The following is a 24,976-nucleotide window of genomic DNA, read 5'->3' on the forward strand; positions in this document are numbered from 1 at the left end:
TGTGATTAAGGCAGGTATACAATGCACATGCAGTACAATTGACAGTCTTGGCTGATAAGTCGATACCAAAATGCCCTACAATAAATAAGTACGGAAGGTGAACACACGATTGAATATAGCCAGTACTATTATATAGGAAGGTATAATTATAAGGACAAAACACACCCACAGTCCCATAAACACTAATGAAGTGCTCTAAAGCTGCTCGAATTTTCCAAATGTGCCATTGCTCTGGCCCCACATTGGGGACGACAATCCTGGGTCATGGGGGTGATAAGCCCCTGTTATACCAATTCAGCAGTATGTCCTTATCAGTCCATAAACTTGTCTTAGATTTATGAAAGCCTCCAATGCTTGATCTATTAAACCTGTAGCAGTTATGATGTTCCTCTTGCTCTTCAGTGTCTGCCCAGCCTGACGAGTCATGTTTTTCACTTGAGCCCATGTCGGGTAAGGTTTCAGACGATGGCGTTTCCTTATTGGCTCCTCCAGGGTCATTGACGAGACCCTTCGCATTAACATCATCACTTCCTGAGGGAGTGCACTCTTGGGGTCCCTCCCAGTAATGGACATAGCGAAGAGGAACCCAGATTTCCTCTCCATCTGCAACGACAAGACCATAACCCTTGCCTAGGAGTCGTAAGATTCCTGGCAGCCACTGATTGGATTGCTTATACCATATTGGTGTATTGATTTCTAATTTGCTGTTTTTGTCTTCTGCCAAATGTCTATCTGCATGAGTGTCAGAATTATTTTTTATTAAGTTTAAAAAATTTAGGGAATAAAGAGTTAAAGATAATAATAATTGAGGGTTCATAGAATAAGAAGTGTATCTCCTCTTCCATATTCCCCCTTTCTGTTTTAGTAAATGAGTTTTTAGGGTGCGGTGGGCTCTTTCAATAATGGTTTGACCCTGAGGATTATGGGGTATTCCTGTAATGTGTGTGATGTTCCATTCTGATAAAAATAAAGGAAACGAATGAGAGGTGAATGTAGGTCCATTGTCTGTTATCAAGACAGAAGGAATCCCCATAACGGGGAAGGTGAGTAAGAGTGTGGAAATGGTGTGTTTGCTGGATTCTGAAGAGACAGTTACTGTCCAGATAAAGTTGCAAAATGTATCTATTGAGGCAAAAAATAAAGAAAATTTTCCTAAGGAGCAGTGAGTGAAGTCAGATTGCCAAAGGGAATTAGGTTGTTGCCTCCAGGGATTAATTCTTGATATTGTAGTCCATAAATGCAGAGGGGCACAGACATCATAGGTTTTAATAATATGTCGTGCTTCAGCGAGAGGAATATGGTATTTAGAGTGCAATCTGTTAGCATTGGTATGAAGATTAGCATGTTTGTCAGTGGCAGATGTAAAAATGGGAGCTATGAGCCTGTCAATAGTATCATTTCTTGCAGCCAGAGGGCCAGATAAACTTGAATGAGCAAGTATATGTGCAATAAAGAAGGGTTCAGTACGTGAGCGAATTAAAGCTTGAGTCTGTGAAAAGAGAGTATATAATTCTTCATCTAGATTGTATAAAAAGGTGGTAACAAAATCAGGAAAAAGGGAAGCAAGGTATTTGGAATCAGTATATACGTTGAAGGATAATGGTTTGAAGTGACAGAAGAGCATATAAAGCATACAATTCAACTCTTTGTACTGAAGAGTAGGTAGTAGGTAATTTCTCTTTGATATCAGGGCTGACAATCCCTGTTATGTCTTTTTGTTGCCATCAATGAAATGGGTGGGTACTTTGGAAATAGGCTGGGATGCAATGATATTAGTTATAATGAATTTAGTACATTGTAGAAAGTCCCACAATTTTCCTTTTGGTAAATGAAATGAGATAACATTTTGAAAATCACTTAATGCCATTTGTATGGTCAAGTTATATTGTAAGGCAATTTGCAATTCCTTTTTTGTCAAGGGAACTTGTATTGCATATGGATCAAATCCAGTCAAAGTTTGTACACGGCTTCTTCCTGACACAATTAAGTGCCCTATTTTCTCAATATATGATATGATTTTTTTAGACTGTTTAGTGTGTAAATATACCCATTCTATTGGGCTATGTTGAGCTATAATTGCAGTAGGCGAATGTTCAGAGGGGAATATATATAAAGAAACTGGCTGATCATAATCTAGCCGAGTTGAAAAAGATTGTTGAATGTGTTTCTCTATTAAGGCCAGTTCTTCTTTGGCCTCTTTTGTTAGCTGCCTAGGGCTATTAGGGTCAGGGGATCCCTCTAAAATTGTAAATAGATTTTGTAAGGCATAGGTGGGGATGCTGACAGATAGCCACAGCCAATTAATATCACCTAGCAATTTTTGAAAATCATTCAGCGTGTGTAGAGATTGCACAGAAATTTGAGTTTTTTGACTTTTGATTTTAGATTATTCCATAACATGTCCTAAATAATTAAAGGGTGCTTTCCACTGAATTTTATCTGGTGCTACAAGCAGGCCATGATTTTGAAGAGTAGTAGTAACTTCATTATATAACTGTTGTAAACAGAGTTCAGATTCCATAAAAGGAAGTATTATCCATGTAATGAATTATAAATGCAGTAGGATATTTATCTCTAATAGGTTGTAATAAAACAGATATGAGATATTGGCAAATGGTAGGAGAGTTCATCATTCCCTGAGGTAGCACCTTCCATTGAAATCTTTTAATAGGAGCCATGTAATTTATAGAAGGAACTGAAAAGGCAAAACGTTTTCTATCTTTAGGGCGCAAAGGTATAGTAAAAAAGCAGTCTTGTAAGTCAATAATAACTATAGACCATCCTTTTGGTACCATAGAAGGGGAGGGCAATCCTGGTTGTAAGGGCCCCATAGGTAACATGGTATTATTAACATTTCTTAAATCTATCAACATTTGCCATTTTCCTGATTTCTTTTTTATTACAAAAACAGGGGAATTCCACAGGGAAAATGAAGGTTCTATATGAGCTTTTTGTAATTGTTCATTAACTAATTGTGTAAGAGTTGCCAGTTTTTCTTTAGTCAGGGGCCATTGAGGTGTCCATATTGGGGTATCAGATTCCCAATCAAGGGGCAGCAGTGTTAACTCAATGGCCCCCATTAAAAGGTTCATTTAAAGAAACTGTGGCTTTCGTTTGTTGAAGAAAATCCCGTCCCCATAAATTGATTGGGATATTAGTAATATATGGTTTAAGATAAGTTACAATTTGATTAGGGCCATACATTTGTAAATAGGATGCATTGACAAAAGTTTGTGTGACATTAGCTTCATTTACTTCTAATAGTCTAAAAGGAGCCATCAATGGGGGCCATTCTGCAGCTCTAATGATTGAAATGTCAGCTCGGGTATCTAACATGCCTGTGAAATTCTTTCCCCATGTGAGTAAAGTAAGCATGGGTTTCTGATGTTCCTTTAATAGGGTGGATAGTGCAGCAGTAAGGTTGATACTGCCAAAGCCTCCCTGCTGAACTTTATCAGATGCCATCATTGGTTTGACATATGGTAAAAGTAATAATTGTGCAAAACATTCCCCTTTTTGTAAGTATACATTTCCCATTTTCACAACATTTACCATATGTATTTCTCCTTCATAATCTTCGTCCACAACACCAGTCAATACCATTAAATCTCTCATTGTGCAGCTACTACATCCCAAAATCAGTTCCATTGTCCCGGGTGGAATCAGGCCATAATATCCAGTGGGAATTTTGTGGGGGTTGTATAATTCTATTAGTTCCATATCATTAAGGACTGGGTATATTGATGCAAGCACTCTTAGATGTAACTGCTTGTAGCGTCATAACAATAGGTCCTCCTTTTGTAGCGGGGCTAGAGGATGGCCCCTTTATCAGTTTCCCTGTTGTTTTTGTTGTGCACCCGGGTTCAAGGTGTTTCCAATCTTATCAAATTTAGAATGACATTCATTCAGCCAGTGGAACCCCTTTTTACATCTTGGACATACTCCTTGGGGTTTCTTCTTATTAGAAGTAGTATTATTTTTTCCAGCCTGTGCTGGCATGCAGCATTGTTTTTTCATATGGCCGGCCTTCCCACAGTTAAAACATTTGGCATTAGCAGCTTTTTATACATTAAAGGTTTCCAATGCCACCAATTTTGCTCTATGGGACATAGATCCTGTATCCCTACAAGCTTTCAAATATTCCATAAGAGAGCCAGTCTCTCAAATTGGTCTGAGCACGGATCGACATTCCTCATTAGCATTTTCAAAAGCAAGTTGTTTTAAAATAATATTTTGTAAAGTCACATCCTTAATAGATTTTTAAACTGCATCCTTTAACTTTCCTATAAATTGAGAATATTCCTCCTCATGTCCTTGAATAATCTTAACAAATGAACCATCAGAGTTAGTGCTATCAACATTTGCCCATGTCTTGCAGGCAGTTTCTTTAATAAAATGCAACATCTCAAGGCTAATATTAGCTAATTGCGCCATTACATTGGCCATAGTCCTTGTTCTAGTCAGTATATCATAAGTTAAATTGGCAGGGTTACCATGAGATTGCTGGTCAGTCATCAGCTGTTGGGCCTCATCATTAACCCATATTTGCCATTGCAGTAATTGTTGAGGATTTAAAGCCATTTTTGCTACTTGAAAAAAATCATATGGCATCCAATGGTCAGCCCATCCTCTGAGAAATTCTATACAGTAAGGAGAAATAGGTCCATACAGAGTTCATGCTTTCTTAAAATTAGACAACATGCCAAAATCTATACCATCCCAAGAATTTTGACCTTGGACGGGTTGATCAAATTGTATTGGGAAAGCGAAAGCACAAGCAGGCATCTCCCAAGGAGGAGTGAAGCAGTTAGTACAAGTAAAGTTAGCAATTGCTGTTACAGGTGGAGCAGAAGGAAAAACCTCAGATTTGGGCTGTCCGTTGAATGAAATGATCTCCATTCTAAGTGGCTTCAGTTTTGACGCATCCTGTATATATATGTCTCTAAGTTGTTTTTCTAAGGATTGTGTCTGAGCATAACATTCTTATATTTCAAAGCACCTTGTATATCTTGTTCTTTAAGCTCATATTCATGTAAAGATTGAATAGTTTTTACTTCCAAATCAACGTTATGCCCTTCAATTTGTTCTACAATAGCCTGTATGAGTGACCATGTAACCCTTGCTGATATGCTCACAAAGCATTATTTTTAACCCTTTTCTAAATGTCTAGATTGAGTGTCCCATCTTCTGGGAACCATGAATTGTTCCAGTAAAATATGATAGGAGTCGTTCAACTGATCTCTTGAAACATTAACACTGCTTTGTTTCAAAAAATGATAAATTATATAAATGACAGGAATTTTACTGCTATGTTGTCCCATCCTGCTTACCTCTTTCTGCAGGGGCTCATCACTTTGTTCAGCCTTCCTTTCAAGTCCCTGTTTGTGGCGCCACTTGTTGGGGATTTTCTCTCCGGGACTCGGAAGCGACGAACCTGAAAGAATGACACTCGGACAGTCTCTTGCAAGGACTGACAAGTTTATTTCTGCAGTCAAGCCTTTTTATAGAAGCAGGAAAAAAGAGCTTAAAGTATATGGCCAGCAGAGCACATATGGGGTTAACACATAATCAGTAAAAACATTTCAAGGACAGCATGCTCTAAGTGACTCATGTGCTTATCCCACAACCCTTTTTCTCAAGTAACATCCCTATTTATTATTAAATCTTGGCGCCGAGCATAACCAAAGACAGGAGATGTTTTTCTGTCTGCAGTACACAAAGCCGGGTACTTCTGGCCCTTCACCATCTTCCCAAGGACTTTCTCCTAATAGGGCTATTTTGTACTACGCTTCCCAACAGTTGGTGTGTCATTTATCATGCTTATATATTACAGTGGATGCATAATGAGGCTCTGTGTCTACTAGATGTTAGAGCTTCTGCCATTTGCATCCTACCTAGTTCTAATCAGTACATATTTTTTTCTTACCTTTTATGATTGAGCCTGAAACTCAGATAAGAGCAGTTGGTTTCCATTCGAGGGCAGGGCAGGGATATATTTCTGGGGTATCAGGCTGTCCTTTTTACTGCTCCTTATTATTGAAGGACTCTGAAGGGGCAAAGGTTCATCTTCTGATCTTGCTACCTGCTAAGCGTAGGCATTGTCACATATTGGGTTCAGTTCAGTTCAGTTGCTCAAAGAGTCTGTCTCTGCAATCCCGTGTACTGCAGCACGCCAGGTTTCCTTGTCCACTGTGAACTCCTGGAGCTTGCTCAAACTCATGTCCATCGAGTTGGTGATGCCGTCCAACCATCTCATCCTCTGTTGTCCCCTTCTCCTCCTGCCTTCAATCTTTCCCAGCATCAGGGTCTTATCCAATTAATCAGTTCTTTGCATCAGGTGGCCAAAGAATTGGTCCTTCCAATGAATATTCAGGAAAGATTTTCTTTAGGATTGACTGGTTGGATCTCCTTGCATTCCACGAGTCTTCTCCAAAACACAGTTCAAAAGCATCAGTTCTTCAGTGCTCAGATTTCTTTATAGTCCAAACCTCACAACCATTCATGACTACTGGAAAATCCATAGCTTTGACTAGACAGACCTTTGTCAGCAGAGTAATGTCTCTGCTTTTTAATATGCTGTCTAGGATATCCATAACTTTTCTTCTAAGGATCAAGCATCTTGTAATTCATGGCTGCAGTCACCATCTGCAGTAATTTTGGAGCCTCCAAAATAAAGTCTGTCATTGTTTTCATGTTCCCCCATCTATTTGCCATGAAAAGGAGTACATCAAGGCTGTATATTGTCACCCTGCTTATTTAATTTATAGGCAGAGTACATCATGAGAAACACTGGACTGGAAGAGACAAAAGCCAGAATCAAGATTGCCGGGAGAAATATCAATAACCTCAGATATGCAGATGACACCACCCTTATGGCAGAAAGTGAAGAGGAACTAAAAAGCCTCTTGATGGAAGTGAAACTGGAGAGTGAAAAAGTTGGCTTAAAGCTCAACATTCAAAAAACAAAGATCATGGCATCCGGTCCCATCACTTCATGGGAAATAGATGGGGAAACAGTGGAAACAGTGTCAGACTTTATTTTTCTGGGCTCCAAAATCACCACAGATGGTGACTGCCGCCATGAAATTAAAAGACGCTTACTCCTTGGAAGGAAAGTTATGTCCAACCTAGATAGCATATTCAAAAGCAGAGACTGTTGCGGGCCTACCTTCAAATCGTCCCTGTTTCGGGCGCCACCTGCCAGGGACCTGCCCCGGCTGATCCAGGGTATTCGAAGCGGGGACGGCCTCGGCGACCTATTTATTTAAATATTTTGTCAAAGATATAAAGAGTAATAGGATGAGGATAGCTCAGTAGGAAAATTCAGTGGAGAAAAGAGGCTGAGTAGCTTGGTTTATGCGGGAGACCAATAAAACTTCAAGACAAGAAGTTTGCACCACTTACGTAGGCCACAGGCGTCCTTCCGTTCTCCCGAAGGAGAGGAGACACTGAGGCCTCCCCGGTCGGATCTTAGAAGCCCAGGCATAATTAGTAAGCATGGTGGGTTCCGTGCTCCAGATGGAGACTCAGCCAGAGTGAGAGAGAGAGCGACATGGGGAGACCAGTATTTCGAGAAACTGATCCCAATTCTTTATTTTCCATGGTCTACTTTTATACACTGAGATGTTATGCAAAAGTCACGCGGGGTCAGCAGTCCTGACTTTTATCAAAGTCAGGTGCTTCATACAAATGTATACAGAGGTCTTAGGGGTGTTACATCATCTTCTGGCCAGGGGGGCCTGCTGACAATTTATGACCCTCTCCTTGTGACAGCGGTCAGTCAACCAGGACACTTATTTCTCCAGGGATGATTATTCTTAAAACAGACGCCACCCAAATAAAGTTACATTCCTACAGGGTGAGGGTGTAGTGGGTTTTAGTTAAGGAAAGAATTTACTTAGCCTAAGGTCTAATGTGATTAATATCAAAGGTTAATACTTATTTCTTCTATATATTCATTAATGTGTGTAAGGGCAGGGGATGTGGAGACTTAGCAACGAACATTGGCTCAACAAATGAAAAACCCTTCACCAATACAATTTCTAATCAGCCTATTATATTTATACTAATAGTTTTCTAACTTTTCTAAGGAACCTGTTTTTAGAAGGTTTAAAGCATCTCGTGCCTCTCACGGTTGGGAGGCTGTGAGCAATCACATGTGGCCGGACAAGCCTGTCAGGCAGGCTAGAGAAACTTCAGAGGAGTTTGTAGGTTAAAACACTCTTATCACGCCCAGGAATTATTATTAACTGGAGCTCTAGGTTAACTCCTTCTCTGAAAGAGGTGGTGGGGGACAGCCCCCCGTAAAGTCAGAGATGTAGGTGAGAGCACAAAGTAGTAAAGTAGGCAGGCTCTGGTTATGGGGGTAGATGCTCGAGGAGTTCCAGGGGGACTCCTGAGGCTCGATCCCGCCTTTGCGTATGTCGAGCCTCCTTCCTCATGACCTTTGTCACGGGCGGAGTACCTCACTCTGGCCCCCAACAAGAGACATCACTTTGCCAACAAAGGTCCGTCAATCAAGGCTATGTTTTTTCCTGTGGTCATGTATGAATGTGAGAATTGGACTGTGAAGAAGGCTGAGTGTCGAAGAATTGATGCCTTTGAACTGTGGTGTTGGAGAAGACTCTTGAGAGTCCCTTGGACTGCAAGGAGATCCAACCAGTCCATTCTGAAGGAGATCAGCCCTGGGATTTCTTTGGAAGGAATGATGGTAAAGCTGAAACTCCAGTACTTTGGCCACCTCATGAGAAGAGTTGACTCATTGGAAAAGCTCTCTGATGCTGGGAGGGATTGGGGGCAGGTGGAGAAGGGGTGACAGAGGATGAGATGGCTGGATGGCATCACTGACTCGATGGACATGAGTTTAGGTGAACTCTGGGAGTTGGTGATGGACAGGGAAACCTGGTGTGCTGCGATTCATGGGGTTACAAAGAGTCAGACACGACTGAGCAACTGAACTGAACTGAACTGAACTGATGGGATCAGATGCATGATCTTCATCTTTTGAATGTTAAGTTTTATGCCAGCGTTTTTCACTCTCCTCTTTCACCATCATTGAGAGGCTCTTTAGCTCTTCTTTTCTTTCTGCCATCATTTCAGTCAGTCAGTTCAGTCGTGTCCGACTCTTTGCGACCCCATGAGCCACAGTGCACCAGGCTGCCCTGTCCATCACCAACTCCTGGAGTTTATCCCAAACTCATGTCCATTGAGTTGGTAATGCCATCTAACCATCTCATCCTCTGTCATCCCCTTCTCTTCCTGCCTTCAATCTTTCCCAACATCAGGGTCTTTTCAGATGAGTCAGCTCTTTGTATCAGGTGACCAAAATATTGGAGTTTCAGCTTCAACATCAGTCCTTCCAATGAACACCCAGGACTGATTTCCTTTAGGATGGACCTGTTGGATCTTCTTACAGTCCAAGGGACTCTCAAGAGTCTTCTCCAACACCACAGTTCAAAAGCATCAATTCTTCTGCACTCAGCTTTCTTTATAGTCCAAATCTCACATCCATACATAACTACTGGAAAAACCATAGCCTTGACTAGATGGACCTTTGTTGACAAAGTAATGTCTCTGCTTTTTAATATGCTGTCTAGGTTGGTCATAACTTCATGGCAGCAATTACCATCTGAAGTGATTTTGGAGCCAAAAAAAGTAAAGTCAGCCACTGTTTCCCCATCTATTTGCCATGAAGTGATGAGACCAGATGCCATGATCTTCGTTTTCTGAATGTTGAGCTTTAAGCCAACTCTTTCACTTGCCTCTTTCCTTTTCATTAAGACAGTCTTTAGTTCTTCTTCACCTTCTGCTACAAGGGTGGTGTCATCTGCATATCTGAGGTTATTGAAATTTCTCCTGGCAATCTTGATTCTAGCTTGTGCTTCATCCAGCCCAGGCTTTCTCATGATGTACTCTGCATATAAGTTAAATAAGCAGGATGACAACATACAGCCTTGACGTACTCCTTTTCCTTTTTGGAACCAGTCTGTTGTTTCATGTCCAGTTCTAACTGTTGCTTCCTGTACTGCATATAGGTTTCTCAAGAGGCAGGTCAGGTGATCTGGTATTCCCATCTCTTTCAGAATTTTCCACAATTTATTGTGATTCACAAAGTCAAAGGCTTTGGTATAGTCAATAAAGCAGAAATAGATGTTTTGCTGGAACTCTACAACCTTGCCGTACTCCTCTCTCCAATCTCTTTTTCCATGTCCATTTTTAACTGTTGCTTCTTGACCTGCATACAGATTTCTCAGGAGGCAGGTCAAGTTGTCTGGTATTCCTGTCTCTTGAGGAATTTTCCACAGTTTGTTATGATCCACACAGTCAAAGGCTTAGTAATAGTCAAGAAATCAGAAGTAGATGTTTTTCTGTAATTCTCTGGCTTTTTCTGTGATCCAACAGATGTTGGCAATTTGATTCTGGTTCCTCTGCCTTTTCTAAATCCAGCTTTAACATCTGGAAGTTCATGGTTCACGTACTATTGGATAATTTTGAGTATTACTTTGCTAGCGTGTGAGATGAATGCAATTGTGCGGTACTTTGAACATTCTTTGGAATTGCCTTTCTTTGGGATTGATGAAAACTGAACTTTTCCAGTCCTGTGGCCACTGCTGAGTTTTCCAAATTTTTTGGCATATTGAATGTAGCAGTTTAAAAGCATCATATTTTAGGATTTGAAATACCTCAGCTAGAATCCTATCACCTCCACTAGCTATATTATTAGTGATGCTTCTCAAGGGCTTACTTGCCTTCACATTCCAGGATGTCTGGCTGTTGTCCAGTGATCACACCACCGTTGTTATCTGGGTCATGAGGATCTTTTTTGTATAGTTCTTCTGTGTATTTTTGCCACTTCTTCTTAATATCTTCTGCTTCTGTTACATTCATAACATTTCTGTCCTTTATTGTGTCCATCTTTGCATGAAATTTTCCCTTGGTTTCACTAATTTTCTTGAAGAGATCTTTAGTTTTTCCTGTTCTCATATTTTCCTCATTTCTTTGCCTTGATCCCTAGGAAGGCTTTTGTATCTCTCCTTACTATTCTTTGGAAGTCTGCATTCAGATGGGTATATCTTTGTTTCTGTCCTTTGCCTTTCTCTTGCTTCTTTTCTCAGCTATTTGTAAGGCCTCCTCAGACAACCATTTTGCCTTTTTGCATTTCTTTTTCTTGGGGATGGTCTTGATAACTGCCTCCTGTACAATATCACTTATCTCTGTCCATAGTCCTTCAGGCACTCTATCAGATATAATCCCTTGAATCTATTGTCACTTCCACTCTATAATCATAAGGGATTTGATTTAGGTCATATCTGAATGGTCTAGCGGCTTTCCCTACTTTTTTCAATTTTAGACTGAATTTTTCACTAAGGAGTTCATGATCTGAACAGTCAGCTCCTGGTCTTGTTTTTGCTGACTGTATAGAGTGTCTCAATCTTCAGCTGCAAAGAATATAATCAATCTGATTTTGGTATTGACTATCTGATGATGTTCATGTGTAGTCTTTTCTTGTTTGGTTGGAAAAGGGTGTTTGCTATGACCAGTACGTTCTCTTGGCAAAACTTTGTTTGCCTTTGCCCTGCTTCATTTTGTACTCCAAGGTCAAATTTGCCTGTTATACCAGGTATCTCTTGACTTCCTAGTTTTACATTTCAGTCCCCATGATGAAAAGGATATCTTTTTTGGGGTGTTAGTTCTAGAAGGTCTTGTAGGTCTTCACAGAACCATTCAACTTCAGCTTCTTTGGCATTACTGGTTGGGGCATAGACTTGGATTACCGTGATATTGAATAGTTTGCCTTGGAAACAAACAGAGAACATTTTGTCATTTTTGAGATTGCACCCAAGTACTGCATTTTGGACTCTTTTGTTGAATATGATGGCTACTCCATTTCTTCTAAGGTATTCTTGCCCACAGTGGTAGATATAATGGTCATCTGAGTTAAATTTGCCCATTTCACCCCATTTTAGTTCACTGATTCCTAAAATATCAATGTTGACTCTTGACATTGTCTGCTTGACCACTTCCAATTTACCTTGATTCACACATGTAACGTTCCATGTTCCTAAGCAATATTGTTTTTACAGCTTCAAACTTTATTTCCATCACCAGTCACATCCACAACTGGGTGTTGTTTTCACTTTGGGTTAGAGGAGGGGATTTCTCCTGATTCCACCAAAATGAATCTGATTGTCACCAGGCTAGAGTCTCATTTGCTCATAGCCTTGGGTAAAGACATCTGCCACTTGGTTGTCTCAGTTCTCTAAGAGATAAAACTAATGAGACAATTGAAGAATCATGGGCCAAAGAGCCAGAAAAGGAGAATAATTGTAAGGGGTTCTAAGAATGGCCTTAGAAGCCCAGGGAATCTGGGGAACCTTATTTTGTTCCTGTCACAAATTTGTTCAGTCAGGCCCTTTCTGTTTTGAGTATTTGGCCAAGTGACCTTCTCTCTATTAAAGAAGAATTTTTATTGGAGTATAGTTGATTTACAGTGTTGTGTTAGTTTTAGGAGTACAGCAAAGTAAATCAATAGCCATATATCCACTATTTTTAAAGGGTTCTTTTCTTTAAAAAAGATAAAAGCTATTTCAGAGAATTGAGTAGAGTTCCCTCTGCTATACAGTAGGTTCTTACTAGTTATCTCTTTTATATATACTTCCCTGATGGCTCAGACCGTAAGAATCTGCCTGCAGTGCAGGAGACCTGGGTTAGACCCCTGGGTTGGGAAGATCCACTGAGGAGAGCATGGCAACGCACTCAAGTATTCTTGCCTGGAGAATCCCCATGGGCAGAGGAGCCTGGTGGGCTGCCGTTCATGGGGTTGCAAAGAGTTGGATACATATATGGTAGTTTATGTATGTCAATCCCAGTCTCCCAATTTGTCCCTTCCTCCCTCCCTTGCTGGTAACCATAAGTTCATTTTCTACATCTGTAACTCTGTTTCTCTTTGGTAGATAAGTTCATTTATACTGCTTTTTAAGATTCCATGTATAAGTGATACCGTATGATATTTGTCTTTGTCTGCAAGCAGTTTTCTCTGGCAATTGGGATGTGGTCTTTTCTATCTAACCACGAGTGTTAACATAAAAACAACAGGAAAGGGTTGGGGGACAAATTCCCCCTTGATCAGCCGGCAGGGTGTCAAGAGCTTTGCAGTGGTCAAGTGTCATGTGGGCCAGAGGGTCTAGTCAGGATTTTGTCATTCTAAGGTTAGAACTGGGTTCTCTACTTACTTAGGCCCGTCTCTGACTTTTTAAATTTCTTTTTTTGTTTATATACTTAGGTTATTATAAATTCTTTCTCATGCTAGGCTCACCAGGGATCCTACAAGAGTGACAACAGCTATTACCAGTCCAGCTCTCCTTCTGACTAGATGAACGACTCCCTTTGATTCACAGGTTGTGCGAGTGTAATTAAAATCTGAATGTAACCTTGATCTGGGTGTGAACCATATATAGCCTACTGTCCCCTGGTAGTTTTCTTGGAGACAGTTGATGGCCCAACATGGGTGGCCCTTGCTACACCGTCCTCGAGGAACAAACATCCCTCAGGGGCACACACACTGTCTTTGATTTTATTGAGTCTTGTTTAGGCTCATGGTGGTGCCCTTCCATCCAGGGTACTTGCGCATGGCCAGGCCCCTCCATGTTTGGTATGATCCTGTCCTCAGACCCCTTAAGCATGGTAACTATCTAGAGTCAGCCATGCCTGTAGGTGGAGGGCTCATAGTGAATGGTTGGTTGGACCCCCAGAAAACAGGGATTTGACTAACACATATGTCTTTGCAGGGGTGTGGTGGCAATGGGGGCAACCTTGATATCCCTGGGCAGAAGCCTGGGCATGGTGGAATTAAACTGTAGTTTGGTGATATTGTCAGCTGAAGTTCCCTGAAAGTCTGGTGGGCAATATTTATTCCCCGAGTGAGGCTGATGGTGACAGATCCAACAATCAGTAAAATTCCAGCCCTTTTGGAAGTTTGAATGTTAATTTTAAAAATAAATGAATTTTCTAGAGAGTGATACCAAGGAGGACCATAAGAAAAATCAATTGCATTTTAGTTGGGAAGCTATTACTTGTCTTGAGGTTGTCTTCAGAAGGTTGGGTTCAGAAAGAGGCTCACATGAGTGTTCTGGCTGAGGGGAGTCTGACAGGACTGTAAGTAGTTCAGGGTCCAGAGCCTTTTAGACTCAGGGTGTTGTGTCCATAAGATAACTCCCTGTAAAAACTTCTCTGTGTTGACAACTGATCTGAGGAGATCTTGAGACCTCAAGTTTGCAACTGCTTTGAATATGACTGGTGCTAAGACACTTCAGTCATGTCCGACTGCAACCCCATGGACTGTAGCCCATCAGGCTCCCCTGTCCATGGTATTTTCCAGGTTTGAACACTGAAGTGGGTTGCCATTTCCTTCTCCAGGGAATCTTCCCTACCTGGGAATTGAACCAGCATCTCTTATATCTCCTGCTTTAGCAGATGGATTCTTTACCACTAGTGCATGTAGGTATCCTTCAATCTGATACATTTCAGAAGATTTAAGTCCTCAGTAATACAGGAACATATCTGCAGCCTTACCCATAATGGTCACTCAGCTCTATTCTGCATGCCTGAACCACTGTTACTTTATTTGATTTCTAAACAGATGTTTTTTCTTAATAATTAAAGCAGATGTACAATGTATGTTCAGTAGGCCACAAAAAGGCTGCTTTAATTATGTAATATATAAGCCAGCATGACTTTCCTATACCTAGAATATATGTGTGTTTGTAAGCATATATCTAATTTTCCCCATATCTTTATATATTTACAATGTAGTCTTTTTTTTTTTTTTTTAGCAATGTCCATGAATGTAGGTTTCTAATTAGAGATGTGTAGTTTGGATATATGTCACTCTCCTTTTAATTTTTAACAGGTGGCTAAACCCCTTGTTTAAAATTGGTCACAAATGGAAATTAGAACCAGATGACATGTACTCGGTGCTTCCGGAAGATTGCTCCCAGCGTCTTGGAGAAGAGCTGCAAGGGTGAGCACAGACATCAGGGAGAAGGGGAGAAAGAGTGAGAATTTCCACGTGAGGCTAAAGATGTGGGGGAGGCTTTGCCTTCCTATGGGTTCTTCTGAGACGCCTTTCCTGACACTGCATGCTCAGCCCCTCAGGTTGACCCCGGGCTTAGCCCACTTTGGAGGCCCGTGTTCCCTGTGCATCTGTGGGCGTGGAGGGAGCCCACAGCCACGGCCCTGGAGGCTGAGCTCTGTCCACGGAGGTGGGGTCCCTGGAGGAGGGAGTGTGCCCGCCTGAGCTGCTTGTGACCTGTGAGTCCAGCAAATCTTGGCAGGAACTTGTTTCTAGAATCTGGAACTTTTCCCTCTAGGCCTGTTTATATGGTGCTTCAGAGTCTGCACTGCTTATCTTTTAGGAGCCCTGTGAGCAGGTAGCCAGCATCTATGGGGCAGCCACAGAGTGCCCTGTAGTGAAGGCTTATCTTCCACTCTGTCTCTCTCCCATTTTCCCTTTGGTGGACACGCTGTTCTTTACTGTGTTTTGTTTTGTATCACAGGTACTGGGATCAAGAAGTTAAGAGAGCCCAGAAGGATGCACAGGAACCCTCTTTAGTGAAAGCAATTGTAAAGTGTTATTGGAAATCCTATATAATTTGGGGAATGTTTACATTTCTTGAGGTAAAAGATTTTCATACTGTGTGCTGCTTTTTGGTGTATGTATCTCTGTACTGAGGTGGAAGGGACTGGTGGGGAGAGAAGCCAGTGGTCTAAGGTCTGAGGATAAACCGTCATGGAAACATGATAGAGCTCAGAGGTTGTATTTATCTTTAGAATGGCGAGAACTGGACTCCAGGGGTTACTATTCTTTTAACTGGTTAAAGAGTGTTGTGGAGGATGGCCTTGAAATAAAAGACATTTTATATTATGTTAGAAAGTTCCTGGTGTTCAGTATAAACGCTGACTGATCTTTGACCAAAAGAAGATTCCAACAGCCTCAGGCAATATGTGCCCTGTGATTTAGAAGAAGGTAATTTGGACCCAAGCCCAGAATAACATACATTTTATGGCACTCATTTATAGTTTAAAAGGTAAAAATTGTTACTTTGACCAGGTCACATCTGATAAATGCTGTTCTAAGAAGATCCATCGCCTCTCCTCTTCCAGGGGAACAGAACCCAGGGCCCTGCATCTGGACTGTAGCAGCCCAGAACTCCTAAGAGCACACCTTGCCCCAGGCTGCCCCCTTCCCCGTGGGCTGGCACTATGAGCAAAGCCCCCATGGAGAGGACCTCCAGCTTCACCGTGAATTCTGTGCACCCTCCACGCTGCTTTCTTTCCCTGGTTGTGGGAGCAGATTCCTGGTTGAAGGGGGATCCTGGTATCCTGGCATTGGTAGAGGGTGTAGGAGGAAATGTTCAGGGCAAACCAGAGGCAGAAAGCTGTGAGGTCAGTGACCTCCATGACCCTGAAGATCTTGAGTCAAGATCCCCCAGAGGACAATCCACCTGGGGACACAGTGCCGTCAGCCCCCCTGTTCTGGCTGAGCCTGATGGGGGTCTGCTGCAGACCTCCCTGGGGGGCTCATGCTCTCCGTGGTCCCTTAGTGCTGCCTTAGGGAAACGGGCAGCATGTGAGTGTGTGAGAGCAGGACGGGTGGAAGATGCAGGTGCTGTGAAAGAGGTGGAGAAGGTGTGAGCTGTCCTCAGTCCATCATGTTGGGGGTGAGGTGGGTGGGCCAGGTGGTTTACAGGTGGGCAGTGTAGCTCTTGTTTAAAGGCTGTGCTGGACTGAAGGGCACTGTGGGCAGTGGGCAGCTGGGCAGGTGAAGTCCACCCCACACAACTGGAGAGACCAGAGAATCCATCAGCTCCCAGGTGACTGGATGGTCCTGGGGGATGGAGTTCTCACTGATTTCAGAAGAGGATTGGCCATTGTGCCAGAGGGTGGGACAGGAATGTGGGGCAGGGTGCTGCCTTTGAGAGGGCACTGACCACCTAGGTACTGCAGTGCCTTGTGAAGGAAGGGGTGGGAGAGGGAGCAGGAGCCTGTCAGGCTGCTCCAGCCCTTCTTTGTCCCGTGTGCAGCTGTCCCAGTGATGGTATTTCCACATAGTCACAGTAAGTCTGTTTGAAATACACAGGTGGCAAGCTGGTGTGGCCTGTTTGTGCAGGATTTCCTGACCTCACACAGCAGAGCTCTCATGAATCCTGCTTATCAGGAAACCCTGGGGCCTCAGTGTCTGCCTGTGGCTCATGCCAGGTGCCTGGTTGGATGAGTGGCCTCAGGGTTTAATGCTGGATCATATCCTGGAGCAGGTCTCTCTCTGCTGTCCCTGGTTCTCTAGTTTCTCCTTGGTACCAGATGCAAAAGATTCTTAAAATCAGGTGGGTTCAAAGCATAGCCCATGTGGCTGGGTTTGAACTGAGCTACTGGTTTTTCTTGCTGTTCTGGGCTGTTAGCCCCTTGAGTGGGGTCACTAAGCCTTGGATGGATCCCATTCTAATATGAGTCCTGGGTCTTGGCTGTGGCAGCTCATGGGAGAAACAGACATAGAGAGAGAGGCCATAGGATCTGGGGTTCTTCCTGAGATGGAATCCACCCCACTGTGGTGCTGGGAATGTTGATTTCAAAGTTGTCCAGCCCCAGTAATACTTCCTGCTGGGGATCCAGGAAGGCCAGGCCTGGGGCTGCATAAGGTGCAACTGGTAGAGCCCTGGGCCCTTTCAGGAGGTTGGTCTCTGGGTGGTCATGGTGGAGAAGTGGGGAGTAGAGGACGTAAATGTAGGGGGTCATCTGTGTGGCAGTACTGCTAGTACTAGTAGCAGTGCTAGTTAGTTAAATAATTGATTTTATGAAGCAACTTCCTGTGTTCTGATCAATCTATACTGCTTCTTGTTCTTTATATTTTAGATGGTAGAAGATCTAAACTCAGCCCAGGATTTTCTAAAACACAGACATGTTTCCTTTTAGATTTCTGGCTCTCTTTTAATCCCTCAGGTGCACAGAATGCCCTGTCCATCATCCATGATCCCAAGCAGTGTGGTCTTACCACCCAGCAAGAGCAGGGCCTCCCAGGTACTCCTGGTGGCACTAGGGGGAGAAAGCAGGGTGACGCCAGTCCAGAGTGAGGCTTTTAGGGTTTTAGGATTTTGAGATATGAAAACCTCTGTCCAATGAGAAGGGCTTCCCTTGTGGCTCAGCTGGTAAGGAGTCTGCCTGAAATGAGTGAGACCTGGGTTTGATCCCGGGGTTGGGAACATCCCCTGGACAAGGGAAAGGCTACTCACTCCAGTATTCTGGCCTGGAGAATTCCATGGGCTATCCTTTGAGAACTGAGGAGTATCTCTACCTCTCAGAGAAATAAGTACCAGGCTAAGGAGCACTTGCCGGTCACCCCTAATTAGAACAGAACAGCCCGAGAGCTCCCAGCACCCTTTGTCCCTGTGTGCACCTCCACGGGTACTGTGGGTGGGGAGGACAGGTCTCTGCCTGCCCAGGGCCCTCAGGGTGGAGAGGAGGGGCCTGAAGCCTCTGCCTGGGCGTGAGTCACAGAGACCACCTCCCCAGGTCATCAGTGCTTCTCTCTGAGAGGTGAGGTCTCCATTGCTGCTGTGTAAGTGGGGTGACCTCAGAGAGCCAGAGTGGATTCACCCAGTCCCTTTCCCTGAGAGGGGAGGTGTTGCCAGGAGTTATTTCCTCTTCCCAGGATCCTTAGAAGTGGCCCAGCCTTGTCTGGTCACTTGGCCTTTGTCTGAAGCCACTTTTTCCGATGGTCTCTGGTCCAGTTGGAGGCTGTGGGAAGCACATGTGTGTGTAACCTTCACTTAGGAGCTCAGCTGATGGACAGGAAGTAAACAGAATCCTCTGCATCCCACAGTGGGCTTTGTGCCTGGATTCATGGCTGGTTCCCCAAGAGCTGAGTGGTCTTTGCATTTATTCCCCAATCCTTTCTTCCGTGTGTCCCTCTGTTTGCTCAACCCAGGAGGCTGAGGAGAGGCTGCTGGTGTCAAAGATACTGTGGGCTGAGAGCAACCACTGAGGACCACACAGCAAGGGAGAGGAGGAGGGGGTCTTGAGCCAAGCAGAAGGGGACCTGCCAAGCAGACCTGCTGTGTGCACCCTGCTGGTTCTTGAGAGCATAGCATTAGCCATTAGCCATTCAGTTCAGTTCAGTTCAGTCGCTCAGTCGTGTCCAACTCTTTGCGACCCCATGAATCGCAGCACACCAGGCCTCCCTGTCCATCACCAACTCCTGGAATTTTATATGTTAGTAATATCCACAGTGATGACCTTGAGTTATAAATTAGGGTGTTATATCCACCTTCTTTTCTTTTTCTAAGCATGTGTAAATTTTAAATGTAAAATTAAAAGAACTTTTTAAAATTGAAGTATGATTGGCTTAAAATGTTATATTAGTTTCTGGTATACATCAATAGTGATTTAATATTTTATACAGTACATGATAAGTGTAGTTACCAACTGTCACCATGCAAAATTATTCCAATATTATTGAATATATTTCCTATGTTGTATAATTCTGTGATTTATTTATTTTTTAAAAGTTTATATATTTATTTTTTGCCCCCAATCCCCTTTTACTATTTTATGATTTGGAGTTTGTACCTCTTAAGTTCCCTCACCTATTTCACTTGTTTCCTCCACCCCCTTCAATCCATTTTCTTTATGTAGTCAGGGAAGTAGGAGACTCTTTTTGAAAGATTGCATTCATAATGGTTAAAAATTGCAGCAATGTGGGTAGAAGTGAAGCTTTATAGTCTAGAAAATTTGGTTTTACACATGACTTTTCTCAAGAGTTCCTGTTCCACTGTGGTCACCTATGAGGAACAATGAGTTTTCCAAGCCTTTGTGAATCCAGCCTCTGCCATTAAGAATAGAGTAAATCTCTTACCAGGACTTCTAATAATAAAAGTGATGAAAAATCCTTGTTTTATGGTGGTTTCAGAGCACTCTGCGCTGTTGTAGCTCATTTAGTTGTCCCAGGATTCCTCTCAGGGAGGTAAGGTGGGTATTTTCACAGATAAATACCTGGGGGCTGAGAAGGGCACACGATGGGCTTGGGGTCCTGTGACTGGCAGGTGGCCGACCTGGTATCTGAGGCGTGGTTCTCTGACTGCTAGACCCCTGTTCTCTGTGTTCTGTCCTCTCTTCCCACAGCCTCCACTGAGGCTCAGAGCAAGAGGAGCTGCTTTTCTAGAAACAGCTCTGGCCCCTCTGTCACCTGGTTTCTATAGTGTTGTTGTTGTTGTTGTTTTCTTTTTAATTTCCTGTAGATTTTTAAGAACATTTCAAAAATACAAAAATAGAATAGAATGAAAAGGTAACACAACATGTCACTCCAGAATAGGGCATTCTGGCAGAAATATTGTTGTGAGTTGACTGTGTTTTCCAGAAATAGACACAGGAGAAACTGAAGACAGAGTAGAAGTTATTCTTCTGAGGGACATTTACACTGATAAAGGAAATCTCCATTTGTAAAGGTGTCTCCCTCTCTGTACCAGAAAAAGAAGGATGGCTCTAAATCACAGCAGAATCCTGTTGGAGGACAGTCTTCAAGAAGGATGAAGTCTGTATAACACACCCAACCCTGCTGTAGTTTAAGCTGCTTCTCCTGCTAACTTCTCATTGGCACTCCATCACCTTTTCTTCTGTCTTTAGGGGGAGATGGCATTTAAGGTGGTGGCTTGGGCTATCTCAGGGAGTTACTCAGTTCTTGATATTTCGCATGTGTATCAGAAATATACATGCTAATAAACTTCTGTTTTATTTTCTCTTGATATTCTGTCATTTATTACAGGGATCCTCAGCAAGAACTCAGAAGGGTAAAGGGAAATAAGCCCCTATGTCACCCTAAGTCAGCTTCAATAATTGCCATAATGAGCAGTCTTGATTCATCTGAAACTCACCCTCACTTCCCAAGATTATTTTAAAGAAGTTCTAAGACATCAAATCATTTTTATCTATAAATATTTTAGTATGTATTTTTAAAAGATGTGGAATCTCCCTCCACTAAACATATTTAGCATAAACATTATTTTTATAGACTTCCCTTGTGTCTATAAAAAGTTATGACCAACCTAGACAGTGTATTAAAAAGCAGACATTACTTTGCCAACAAAGGTCAGTCTAGTCAAGACTATGGTTTTTCCAGTGGTCATGTGTGGTTGTGAGAGTTGGAATATAAGGAAAGCTGAGTGCAGAATAATTGATGCTTTTGAACTGTGGTGTTGGAGAAGACTCTTGAGAGTCCCTTGGACTGCAAGGAGATCCAACCAGTCCATCCTAAAGGAGATCAGTCCTGGGTTTTCATTGGAAGGACTGATGTTGAAGCTGAAACTCCAATACTTTGGCCACCTGATGTGAAGAGCTGATTTGAAAAGATCCTGATGCTGGGAAAGATTGAGGGCAGAAGTGGATGATAGAGTATGAGATGGTTGGATGGCATCACTGACTCAATGGACATGGGTTTGGGTGGACTCTGGGAGTTGGTAATGGACAGAGAGGCCTGGTGTGCTGCAGCTCATGGGGTTGCAGAGTCGGACACGACTGAGCAACTGAACTGAACTGAACTTGTGTCTCAGATGGTAAAGCATCTGCCTAAAATGTGTGAGACCCAGGTTCAATCCCTGGGTTGGGAAGATTTCCTGGAGAAGAAAATAGCAACTCAGTCCGGTATTCTTGCTTAGAAAATCCCATGGTCGGAGGAACATGATAGGCTACAGTCCATGGGGTCACAAAGAGTTGGACACGACTGAGCGCCTTCACTTTCACTTTATTGTTTTATGCATAAATATTAACTTTAATATAATTAGTATCTATTCAGTGCTCACAATTGGGTTTTTTTTCCCCTCTTCTGTTGGAAGCAGTATTAAATAAGGTACACTTGGCTGACACAGGTTATTCAGATTGCCTTCCTGTTCCCCTCCACCCCGAGCCTTTAGGTTGTTTGACCTGTAGAGATTCCCACAGTCTGGATTTGGCTGATCGCATCTCCCCCTGTGTCAATTAACTTGTTCCTCTGGCACCTTAGGTTGGTGTTTAGGTCTAAAAGTTTGATATAACTCATTTGGATTTTCTTTGCCCCTTTTGTCTATGTAGGAGGTAGGGTTGTATATCCCCCTTATAAGGTACATAACATCTTGTGTGTGTGTATGTGTGTATGTGTGTGTGTGTGTGTGTGTGCGTGTATGTGTGTGTGTGTATGAGTGATGTTGGAGCTATTCATGATCCTTGCTCAAGGTCCATTAATTTATTAAGGGTTGCAAAGTGGGGGTGTTCTAAGCTCTTTGGTTAATGCTGAACTATAGTGTTTATAGGAAGAGTAGGGGAAAATAATTTTTTTCCATTTTTAAAATCTGTTTTCAAAACGGGGAATTGGTTCTCCTCTAGTGAGGAGAGGGACTAGTGAGTTTTCATGGTTGGTTGTTTGGTTTGGTTTTGCGAATGTCAGTTTGAGCTCATGGATTTAAACATTTCTGATCTGCTTCAGTCCACTTTATTTGTTATGTTTATATCAATCTTGGGCCATCTTTGAGCAGTGGGAGTATATCAGATTGGGTCCTAAGTCTTTTGCACACACTCTAGAAGTCTTGGCTATTTTTTTTTTAATGTCTTTTTTTTGCTTGTTTTGGTTTTTTCGTTTTTGGTGTGACAGGAGGTTTCTAGTTCATTCTGTACAGCATTTGCTCAGCCCTGAAATCATCCATTTCTCCAAGCAGCCCCATCTTCTTTTACTGTGAAATGGTATTTAAAGACTATAATCTGGATGTTAGAGGGGCTTATTGGTCTTGCTTATTGTTTCTTGGCTTTTTTTTTTTTTTTAGACCAAGTTAGAATACATTTTTAAGGCAAACAAATATATTTATATGGGTGTTTCCAATCCAAATCAGATATGGGACACTAGTTTTTTACTTCATCTTATTGTGCTTATATCTGTATCTCTTTTCTCCCATCATCTATTCTCTTTGTCCCATGTCTAAGCCCAATTCTCAATGATATCAACATAATTATTGATTTGTTTTACCTTATAATGTGACTTCTGAAAGCATAATAAGACTTATCTTTTGGCAGTTCATACTGTCTTCACACGGGTGTATCATGCAGAGAATGTGTTTTCAAATTGTTTTGTTTAAAACCACATTTGATAGTTCTTTTTTGTATGGCTCTTTGAACCAAAAGGATGGGTAGATACTTGGGTAATTTTATTTAAATTTACTCTGAAATTTTAGGAATTGCTATTTTAAAAAATTAGTTCTTTTTGCACTCATCTCACATGCTAGTAAAGTAATGCTCAAAATTCTCCAAGCCAGGCTTCAGCAATATGTGAACTGTGAACTTCCTGATGTTCAAGCTGGTTTTAGAAAAGGCAGAGGAACCAGAGATCAAATTGCCAACATCCGCTGGATCATGGAAAAAGCAAGAGAGTTCCAGAAAAGCATCTATTTCTGCTTTATTGACTATGCCAAAGTCTTTGACTGTGTGGACCACAATAAACTGGAAAATTCTGAAAGAGATGGGAATACCAGACCACCTGACCTGCCTCTTGAGAAATTTGTATGCAGGTCAGGAAGCAACAGTTAGAACTGGACATAGAACAACAGACTGGTTCCAAATAGGAAAAGGAGTAAGTCAAGGCTGTATATTGTCACCCTGTTTATTTAACTTATATGCAGAGTACATCATGAGAAATGCTGGACTGGAAGAAACACAAGCTGGAATCAAGATTTCTGCCAGGAGAAATATCAATAACCTCAGATATGCAGATGACACAACCCTTATGGCAGAAAGTGAAGAGGAACTAAAAATCCTGTTGATGAAAGTGAAAGACGAGAGTGAAAAAGTTGGCTTAAAGCTCAACATTCAGAAAACAAAGATCATGGCATCCGGTCCCATCACTTCATGGGAAATAGATGGGGAAACAGTGGAAACAGTGTTCTGGGTTCCAAAATCACTGCAGATGTTGACTGCAGCTATGAAATTAAAAGACACTTACTCCTTGGAAGGAAAGTTATGACCAACCTAGATAGCATATTCAAAAGCAGAGACATTACTTTGCCAACAAAGGTTCATCTAGTCAAGGCTATGGTTTTTCCTGTGATCATGTATGGATGTGAGAGTTGGACTGTGAAGAAGGCTGAGTGCCGAAGAATTGATGCTTTTGAACTGTGGTGTTGGAGAAGACTCTTGAGAGTCCCTTGGACTGCAAGGAGAGCCAACCAGTCCATTCTGAAGGAGATCAGCCCTGGGATTTCTTTGGAAGGAATGATGCTAAAACTGAAACTCCAGTACTTTGGCCACCTCATGAGAAGAATTGACTCATTGGAAAAGAGTCTGATGCTGGGAGGGATTTGGGGCAAGAGGAGAAGGGGACAACAGAGGATGAGATGACTGGATGGTATCACTGACTCGATGGACGTGAGTCTGAGTGAACTCCGGGAGTTGGTGATGGACAGGGAGGCCTGGCGTGCTGCGATTCATGGGGTTGTAAAGAGTCGGACATGACTGAGTGACTGATCTGATCTGATAATGTTTTCATGATTCAAAAATCAAGACAAGGCTACTTTTAAAGAAGGCTGATATCCTTGTTAGCTGTATTCTAATTCTCCTTGCCCTTTTAGAGATAACTTTCCAGGCTAATTTTGACTCATCTGTTTATTAATGTTTTTTAAATATAGTTTTATCTGAAGTTTTCATTTTCCTACTGTGCAGAATGAAAAATTTCAATTTCAATGCTGTAATCTCTGGACTTGGGTTTACAAGGATTTTTCTGGAAGCATGAAATGTGTAATGGGACTCTGGTTAAAACTCTTTGTGATAATTATAACTCCTTCATAGCAGGTCTGTAGCCATTCCAGGCTCAGATGACAAGACAGTACAAGAGTGGAGGTTAGCAGATGCTTACGTGGGGTTAGTTTCTGCATCCAGACTCTTCCAGGGAGAGGAATTTTCAGGCTCCACCCTA

General features: G+C 42.2%; 1 protein-coding gene across 2 annotated transcripts in view; it reads left to right on the forward strand.

Annotated features, from left to right (window-relative positions):
• LOC132342101 (ATP-binding cassette sub-family C member 4-like) overlaps positions 1-24,976 on the forward strand; it is a 168,041-nt gene that overhangs the window by 3,666 nt on the left and 139,399 nt on the right. For both annotated transcript variants that reach the window (XM_015473885.3, XM_010810912.4), the window contains exons 2-3: positions 14,909-15,019; positions 15,555-15,675. In XM_015473885.3, coding sequence (XP_015329371.2) covers positions 14,909-15,019; positions 15,555-15,675 — 232 coding nt within the window. The remainder of the gene's footprint in view (positions 1-14,908; positions 15,020-15,554; positions 15,676-24,976) is intronic.

The sequence above is a fragment of the Bos taurus genome, unplaced genomic scaffold (genome assembly GCF_002263795.3).
Source record: "Bos taurus isolate L1 Dominette 01449 registration number 42190680 breed Hereford unplaced genomic scaffold, ARS-UCD2.0 Leftover_ScbfJmS_1899, whole genome shotgun sequence".
NCBI lineage: Eukaryota > Metazoa > Chordata > Mammalia > Artiodactyla > Bovidae > Bos > Bos taurus.